General features: G+C 39.4%; 1 protein-coding gene across 1 annotated transcript; it reads right to left on the bottom strand.

Annotated features, from left to right (window-relative positions):
- Positions 1-1,260: 1,260 nt before the first annotated feature.
- On the bottom strand, positions 1,261-7,858 carry lman2la (lectin, mannose-binding 2-like a). The gene is made up of 9 exons (XM_059545735.1): positions 7,653-7,858; positions 6,973-7,091; positions 6,682-6,799; positions 6,502-6,584; positions 5,877-5,909; positions 5,607-5,768; positions 5,425-5,539; positions 1,910-2,029; positions 1,261-1,835 (listed from the first exon to the last, which is right to left on the bottom strand). Exons 1-9 carry the CDS (start codon positions 7,768-7,770, stop codon positions 1,693-1,695), a joined length of 1,011 nt encoding a protein of 336 aa, XP_059401718.1. The 5' UTR covers positions 7,771-7,858; the 3' UTR covers positions 1,261-1,692.
- Between the last annotated feature and the right edge of the window lie 2,267 nt (positions 7,859-10,125).

Here is a 10,125-nt window from a genome sequence, read left to right as displayed (position 1 = left end):
GAGGGTCTAATTGACAAGTCGAAGATTTAGATTTACCTATCGGACCCACTATCTCTGAAACAGTTGGTAGTGTAAAGTTAGAGAAGACAGAGTGGGGGGGTATGTGAGTAATAGACTGACAGGAGTCATTGTGAAGAGTACCAGTGAGTAATTGCCGATGTACATTTTCAACCTTAGATGTAAAAAAAGTCAAAAAGTGATCACATAAGTCAGATGGCAAAGAATCAGGTGGTTTCAGAATATTGTTTACCACCAAGAAAAGAGACCTAGGCCTGGTTTCATAAACAGGGCTTAGCCTAAACCAGGATTAGGCCATAGTTCAATTAGGACATTTAAGTAATTTTTATAAACATGCCTTAGAAAAAAACATTACTGGTGTGCATCTTGAGACAAAACGAAGGCACTGATATATTTTAAGATCAATCAGTACAAGTTTCTTTCATTTGAAACAACTCAGACTTGCATTTTAGTCTAGGACTAGGCTTAAGCCTTGTCTGTGAAACCGGGGGATAGAGTTCCCATTGCTAACTCCAATTACATTGGACTAGTAATCGGATTTAGCTGTAGTCAGTGCATTTTTATAATTTTGAATATGTTCAGCATACATGTCTTTATGAACAGTAAGGCCAGACCTGACGTACAGCCGCTCTAACCTACGGCCTTTAGTTTTAAGTATAGTAAATATACTATACTTATATAGTTTTTTTATAGTAAGTAAATATTGACTTAATAATCCTGAAAATATTGAAAAGATTGTTAAGGCATGTTTGATTAGAGTTAGAGCTGAACTCTGCAGCACAGCGGCTCTCTAGGACTGAACTTGCCTTCTCTTGATTTAGACCAGAGTAGAATTGGTCTCTCAACTGAGTCCGGTTTCCATCACCTGATGGAGTTTGGGTTCTTTGCCATTGTCATATTTGGCTTGATTAGTTTGGGTTTGAAAGACACTTAATGCTGACAGAAGATCTGCTTTATATCTGAATCGAATTCCATTTCATAATTGATGAATTTTGTAACATTAACACTGTAATTTCCCTTTTATGTCTGTGAAGTTGCTTTGAAACAAACTGTATTGTATGAAGTGCTATAGAAATAAGTGTGACTTGACTTCTGAATTATGTCATTAATGGCACTGATCAATTAAAAGATGTGCTGATAATTTGCTCTCTTGGGTTTTGTGCAATGATACATTGTTCTATAGTTAAGTAGTTAATTAGTCTTTGTACGGGTCTATAATAGCAGGTGATCTCTATACATTAGCATTTACATTCAGCTCAGAGTGACACATTTTCAAGTGTTGAATGCTCAGTGTTTAGCATTACCATAGTGGCATACAGATAAAAGAGCGTAAAAGCAACAACATTTTAATTTCAATTCCATAAGATCTTTAGATTTCCCATTTGAATAGAGACAGATAATCATTTTGCCAAAAAAAAAAACAAGATGGAACATGCTCTGTACAATAAATAAATAATAAAGAATAAATATTGGGTCTGTTATGAGAATGAAGGCAGCAGAAGCGCAGGATGCGAGGAGAGTTCAGATCTTGTGATGCTCTCATCATGTCCAGCTTCGTCATCTGAAGCTGGAACCTGACAACGGGTTGAGTGTTCAGAGGTCCAAACTTCAGTGGACCACATCATTCATAGAGTACAGAAACATTCAGACAGGAAGTGCTGAGATGAGAACGGGTCAGTAGAAGCGTTTCCGTCTGCTTTCGCTCCAGTGTCCGTACAGTACGAGTCCCACAACCACCAGGAGAAACACACCCAGCATGGAGAAGAGCACGCTGAAGAAGATGGCGATGCTGCTCATGCCCTCCGCATCTGTGTACGCTGAGATACACACACATATGCATCACACGTTTGCATGTGTCAGCATGCACTACTCTTCAACAGCTCATACTCACGTCTCAGAAGCTCCATGTTGTCCACGCTGGGTATCAGCACCTCCTGCTCCTCCACATCCTCCTGTTTGCTGCGCAGGATGGTCAGCTGGTAGAGCTTCATTGAGATCAGGTCATGGTTATCTGACACACACACACACACACACACACACACACACACACACACACAGGAGCTGAGCTTTAAATATCATGGATCATGTGAAGCAGTCGTGTGTGTGCCTTTCAGGGAAAATTATTCTGATGATCATGTAATCTAATGATTATTAGGTTGATTAATCGATGATTATTTCACTAGTTAACCACTAGGGTTTGATCAATCATTAAGCTCTTGTAATTATTTAAATACGGTGTTACACATTCTTACTAATAAATAAAACATGGTAAACACCAGCTTTTGAAAATGTCAAACCAATTTATTACCATTATACAAAAGGTATTAAGATGTTTTATTTTCAGATAAACTATTCATTTTTATTCACATTATCTCTATTAAAATACCTTATAACGTTTCGATAAACAAAAGAGATCACGCTTTAAACCAAACAGTCACTTCAATTTTAAAAATTTTTTTTGTGCATTCACTAATAAAAAGATTTATTAGCTAGCTCCACACTGGAGAGCTGCTTTATAGAAGATAACCAAGTTATAATGCGGTTTTCATACTGTAAAGCTGCTTCAACGTAGTCTATAGTTAGTATAAAGTTTTATATAAATAATCGTGTGCTTTCTTAACTGCTGCATTCTCACCACTGTATAGTTTTTGTGTTTATTTTGTCATTGAGAGGAAAGCGTGCAGCATATATTAACACTTATCTAAACGTCACTCTCAGCAGTGCCATGCTTGCATATCTTGAACTGCTTTTTACCTCCAAGTGAAGAAAGAGAACTTTGCAATAAGTATATCAGGGCCTACACACATGACAGCATTTGTTGGTTGTAATTTTGTAAAATATTCCCACACTCAACTAGTTTGGCTTTGATTGCCCTCATTTTGAAGGCTACGCCCTCCAAGGGTGATATTTGTTGGCCATGTACTTCACTGAGTCTCCTTATTCCAGAAAAATAAAGAAAGATGTTCCAATAATTTACACCAAGGGCCGGTCACACTACACTTTTCATTCAATTTACTTCCATTCATACGCATGTGAATGCGGGTGAGTGGAAACAAGCTCATACAAAGAAGTTTCACATTTCACTGTATTCCAAAGTTCCAGTTTGGTGAACTCTGACCCGCAAATTCTTTTCACATTAAGATTTATGACCATTAGAAGAACAGCGTGAGCTATTAGTTAGGGTGACCATACTTCCTCTTTTTGATGGACATGTCCTGGCCAGGTCTTCTAAAGGTCTTCTTTGCTTTCCTATTGATGTCAGGTGTGTTTGACTTGAAGCGGCGCTGCACAGAATGATCAGTGTATGTCATCAAAGTACCGCAAGAGTGATTCGAAAGCAAAAGGAGCCATATGCTCTCTTATCGCTCTCATGGTACATTGATGGCAAACACAAATCGGGTCTGCCCAGCGCTGCCTCAAGTCAAACACACCTATGCTCTCTACAGTCCTCATACATCGTATATATATGTGTATCTGCATTGCTTTGACTGAAAGCTATTGGTTGATTATGTACAATGCCTGCACTTTTGTCTTTATTGGTCAAACCCCTTTTTCAGTCATTACCTACAGCAGCAGCTATGAAAACAATACCATGACAAAGCCATAACCTGGCAATTTAGAAATCCTGGTCAGATGTCCCGGGAAAATGAGGTATGGTCACCCTATCTAAGCTGAATTAAAAGAACGCAAACTTTAAATCTGCAGGACTGCAGCACTGCAGTAAATTGATATAACATGAAAATACATATTTTTTGGATGTATTACATGTTGAATTATGTTTTTAAGATTATATATTATGATCGTTCGTTGCTGTGTCTGTAGATATATTTTGCATGCTCAAAGTCTTGCTTTACACTGAATAACAGTCAATGTTATTTGTTTCTTTTCTGAATGAGATGGCATTAATGACATATGCGACTGACTAATGCCACGTCCGGAGGGTGCAACTTTAGAAATGAGAAAGCCAAAGGGTAGGATCTGCCCCAGTTAGGGGTGTAACGGTACGTGTATTCGTACCGGACCGTTTCGGTACAGGGCTTTCGGTACGGTGCATGTGTGTACCGAATGACCGTATGTATTATTTTGGTTCATTTTCGTGTTTCCAAACGAACATAAGTGGCGGAAGTCTCCGCATTCAGCGCAAATACCGCCCTGCAGCAAGGCTGGCGACACACTGGATGCGTGGCGCAAGCGTCTCAGCTGCGTGGCGTGTCCGTTTTTAATTCGGCTCCCATGTTAGAGCTTGCAGACTGCCTGCGTGAGACGTGCGGAACACGCGTGCATGCTAGAAATGGAACCGACGCCTATATTTCACGCGACACGCAAGCATGTTGGAAGCGTTTCCAGGCAAAATAGAATAGGAAAATATGTTTATATGTCATTTTGTACACAAATACATATTAATTCATGACACTTTGATGTTTAAAAGTCTACAGGTATATTCAGATATAAATGTAATTTGAAAAATAAATTAATAATTATCGATTTTCAAATATTGCACCTGTCAAACATAGTCTATTTTGCCGTCAATACTTTTGACAGGTGCAATATGCCAGTGTGTCACCGGCCTAAGGTTTTCAAAAGGCATCACGCGAGTGTGAACATCACTACAACTAGGAAAAAAATGATTGTAATTCAAACACAGCTCCCGTCGGCATTTAAACAGACCTTTACTCTTAATTCTGATCGGTCCAACACTATAATGAAATCTGAACAGGTCTAAAAACTGAAACTGTTGACACCGCACTTTACACTTTATAAAAGTTATATATATATATATATATATTTTTTTTTTAAATATGAGCAGGCCTATAAGCTGGGATTGGTAATGCTGCACTGTAATCATAGTTATTTATTTATATTTTTTATTATATTTTGTTATATGATATTGGTTTGAGACTGAGAGTATTTTATTTAGTGCAGAACTTTGCAGCAGTATTTTATTTCTTATTCTTTCTCTTTTTCTTTCCCTTGCCATTTATTTGCATTTCTTTCCCTTACTGTACCGAAAATGAACCGAATCGTGACTTTAAAACCGAGGTACGTACCGAACCGTGATTTTTGCGTACCGTTACACCCCTAGCCCCAGTGAGGATCATACTTCTGAGATGAGTCCTTCTTAGTACTGAATGCTTCAATGGCACGCTTAATTAAAAATACACATGGCTAAGCCATAAATGTGTCCACCCCCGTGCGTATAGCACAAAAATAATATTAGAATTATAATTCGAAGAATACTTTATTTTGGGAATTTTTATGTTAACTGATTTCATGTTGACTGAAGCATTACAGTGCCCCACTGGTCAAATCATGTAATTGCAGGACCTTACATTACACAATATGACTATTCAAGAACAAAACTATTTGCTGATAATGTTGACGAACGGTTTCAGTGACGCTTATCACCTGACAGATCTCCAGTGATGGCTGAAACGCCAAAGTAGAAGCCCTGCGGCAGACGCACGCCAGGAACGTCCAGACAGTCTCTCCATTCGTGCTGCCCGTCGATGTCAATCATGATCTGCACCAAACACACGTTAGTGTGACATCAGGAAGGACAGTCTGTGTCTATGGCAGGTGTCCCTCACCGTGAGTCTGCGCCGGACATATCTGATGAACAGGAAGGTGTCGTGCTTCAGGTTGCGCACCATGGCGTTACAGCCGCCTAGTTCTGTGGGCCGCCCATCCCGCTCGTGATCGTAGCTTATGGTGCCATTGCCCACCATGGCCAACACGTACGGGAATATCCTCTGATGACAAGCAGAAGAGACGACAGCAGAATGAACTCAGCATGTGATCCACTACTAGTCAACACAAACCCACTGATGATAGTCAGTTAACTAGTGAGCGGTTGTTACCTGTGTGCGGGGCGTGTATCTCTTCCTCTGGGCCTAAAAACAGACACATACAAACACATGAAGCACACAAACGGAACAGGCACACATGATCAGAAATGACTGATTTACACTGTGGTTAAACTGTCCTGGTTGGATTGACTAGGGAAGTGTTCACCAGAATCAGACACAAACCTCTGTTGATCAGAACAGAGTGTACAGGAATGACTGAAACATGAGTGGAGATGTAGACGTCAACATGTTCTCTTGAATCAGGTTTGAAATACAAACTAAAAATACAAACACGATCTGTGTTTCATCATCAGATCTCATCGTGAAACTCATCTAAAGATACTGTGCTGCTAAAAACGATCTCTTCATGTAAGAGATGGACTGAATGAAGGTAAGATCTTTGTGTGGACCGTACCAGACTCCTAAATACACAAATATCACCGCATTATTACAATTAATGACTCAGTGAATCTTTAAATACGTAAACTGATATTTCCTTTTGAAACACAACAGCAAACAACACAAATCACTGTCTAACAAAAGATTTGCAAATTTGCAAAAGGCCCTTTTCTAAGTCCTATACACAGATACATACTGTAATGTCATTGATCGTGCTGGCAGTGTTTGATTTCTGTACCTCCATGAGTTTCTCCTCGTTGGGGTAGGTGTCCACAAACACGCCAAGTCCTGTGAAGAAATCCCTGTTTCCAAACACCGGACCTGCAGACAGGTGAGGGATAATCTACAGTTATTAGCAAACAAACCCTGTCCAGAGATCAGTCTTGACTCAATGAAACGAGGAATCTGCAGCTTTGACCTTTCTGCATGCGCTCCTTGGTGTACCAGATGGCCAGACCGTCTCCATTCAGATTCTTCTTCCCCTGACCGTGAATCTTAAAGTGCACCTGTAGTTCCCAGTCCCTCAGATGACACGGCTACACACACACAACCATAAAAATTCACACACAGTGTCTAGTCATGAACCAATGAACCATTTCCTCTGCTTTTAGGACTAGTTAATGGTTAGGGCGGGGTTGGTTAGAGTTATTATTATATTTGTTTAATAAGAAAATCGTATTAAGCACACTAGAAAGTGATGCTGACTTACTATTCGGCTCCAAATAGCTCCCTGTTTGCTTTGCTGGTCTGGAGTGAGACGCACGTGATCGGTGGTGACCAGAGCGTCTCCCATCTGCTCCCAGTGAGATGAACCCGACACACCGATACCTGAAACACACACACATCATACAATACACAACACATACATTTTAGGTTTCCGTGTTTTATGGGTTAATTCCATAGATGTATTGATTTTAATACTGTACAAACTATTTTCTATCCCCTTACTCTAACCCTAGCCCTAAACCTACCCATCACAGGAAACTTTATGCATTTTTACAATTAAAATAAACTTCATTCTGTGTGGTTTATAACCTGTTTTCCTCATGGGCACCAAATAAATAAAAAATAATATTTCCCTCTCAAAGTAAAAATAAAATTAAAAATACTGTTATCATCACTATCTTTGTGGGTACAAACCATAGAATACACACCCTATGCGCGCGCGCTCTCTATCTCAAACACACACACACACACACACACACTAATAACTAGCCATGCAAACACACAATATAATGCAGCAGCCAAAGACATGGCATAAAACTGCTTTCATTCCTGTGTCAGAATGATAACGTATATCATATAACGTTACGTATAATAATTATTATGATGATAATAGGCAAACGAGTCGAGAGAACAACGAATTTATAATGCATTTGTGTCTCTTACCCTGGTAAGGCTTGGACAGTGAATACTCTCGCTTTAAAAACTCTTCCATTTCATGACCGTCATCACTTAAACTTACACTGATCACTGCAAATAAAATCAACGATGATCCAGAAATCATGATTTAATTCAAAGCTTCATAAACGCGTCCACTGAAATCACACTCGCGGCCATCGAGTCCCACTATCGGTCAATGGTACCACCTGATTGGCTGCTGCTGTTCACACGGCGCGCATCTACTGGCTCTCTCATCTGTCAATCAAACATTAGCCCTCCCACACATCAGCAAACGGGACCGAAGATAAATGATCATAAAAGATTTTCGATTTGCTAAAACAGCAACGAAACGTTTAAAGTAAGTAGTTATTCTCCACACTTATTAACTATTATAGACCGCGGAATTATTTTTTAATTTTATATCATGGTTTTATTTTATGTGCACGCTTCATACTTTAGAAAATGTGAGAGAATGTGCTAACCAAATCTACAGTATAGTAATTCACTGCTAATGTGTTATTTTCATCATTATTAGAGTCGCCTTACTTCCGGTGTATATTGCGTAAGAACTGATTTAGGGACTATCATAAAACGACACCAGCGCCAAACATCAGGTCATATTGTCAGTTATCTTAAAGGGATAGTTCACCCAAAAATTATTTCATTAATAATGGCCAGAATTTAAGCTCTCGGATTTCCATCAAAAATATCTTAATTTGTGTCCCGAAGGTGGACAAAGGTCTTACGGGCTAGGAGGTGAATTATCCCTTTAAAAAAACAGTGCAGCAAAATGGTTGCTTTATCAAATTCACACTTTAAAACCGTATACACAACTTTATGTTAAGTCAATGAAACGGACATATTAAATGACTGATGATTGTTTTTTGATGAATTTTATTGAATGTGGAGATTTTACACTCTCACTCATCAATATGGATTTAAACCTCCATTAACAAAAATAGTAAATTAACTTTTGTGTGTTAATCAATTTTGAGGTTTTAAATGAAGCACAAACATCAGATGAGGTAAAATCAGAATCCTATGATGGGTGTAAGAGAGTGTGATTTGTAGACGACCCCTTAGCTCAGCTATAGTGTCTGACTGTGTGAACACGAGAACTCAACATACAACTTCTGATCATCAGATATCAAACACACATACACACGGGTCAGGATGGAGCACACGCCCGAGAAACACAGCAAAGTGGATATTTATCGAGACACGTGTGAGATTTCTAGGTGAGTCAAAAAGAATTGACCTCCAAGACTTAGTTACCCCCCTCCCCTTGTGTTTGTTTTCCTCACCTACATGTGTGCATTTTAAGATGTTTTAAGGTTCATAAATTGGATAATGTGGCAGCTCGCTCTCATAAGCGCAATAAAATACCAATTATGGCACAAAAATAGACTACGCCACCCCGGAAAAAGATGGGCCGGGGACCCGTTTGTACATAAAGTGCAAAGCACACAGATACGCAGTGACTGGGTCAGATAACAGACAACAAGGAGACGTTTCAAATCGTTTATTAAATACAAATAAGAAAAATACCAAAAGGCACAATACAAACACACATTAAAATAAATATGTCAACCATAACACTTATCCATTTCAGAATTGGGGATTCAGTTCGCCCGCCCGGTAAACACTGCAACTACTGCTCTCACCACACAGCACCCAATCACCCTCTGTGAACACAGCAAGCGAGAAGCACACCACCACCACAGAGGACGTGGACGTTGTACTGGCACCCCAACTCTGGATAAAAGAGAAGGACAAATTGAGACAGAAGCAACCATACATACACACTTTCCACGTAATAGTCGTTTGGTCGAACCCTTATCACATGTGGACAGATGGAATCAGTTGTTTACACAAAAAATAAAAACAACCACTCACTGGCAAACGCTCATTAATAGCTTTCCAACACTGCGTCGTCCGATGATTACAGTATTTTAAAAAGATACAACCTTCTCAGTTCGGATTTAGAAATACATACAAGACATTCAAAACAGACAATGACAATTTTACAAACGTAAATACTTTAAATGACAATGTTTCTGCTAAAAGAGTAAAATAGAAATGACAACCCAGTTATTCGCCGCTGTACGCCAGCCCAAAGATCAGCACTGAATCTGCTAGGTTTAGAAAGCGTCACTACGGCCGAAAATGCGCTATTGTTCCGGCCGCCTCAAGACGGATGAGAGATAAGAGAAAGTGTTAGTCAGATGATCACAACAAATGCGCTATTCCAGTATTTGTCACTGAGAAATGGTCGAGGAGTTTCTGGCAAGGGGAAACACAATCCAATCGGTAGTCACTAAGCCCAGCTACTCCCACCAAGCCTGCTGTAACACCACCCCTGTATTACTAAAAGAATATATATAACACACGATAATTGTAATTTACACATTTATGATCTCGTGAACTTAACATTGAAATGAGTATGACTTACTGGTAAATGGTGAATCATACCGCTCAA

The sequence above is a fragment of the Carassius carassius genome, chromosome 4 (assembly GCF_963082965.1).
Source record: "Carassius carassius chromosome 4, fCarCar2.1, whole genome shotgun sequence".
Classification (NCBI taxonomy): Eukaryota; Metazoa; Chordata; class Actinopteri; order Cypriniformes; family Cyprinidae; genus Carassius; species Carassius carassius.
This window is presented reverse-complemented; position numbering and strand designations above follow the sequence as displayed.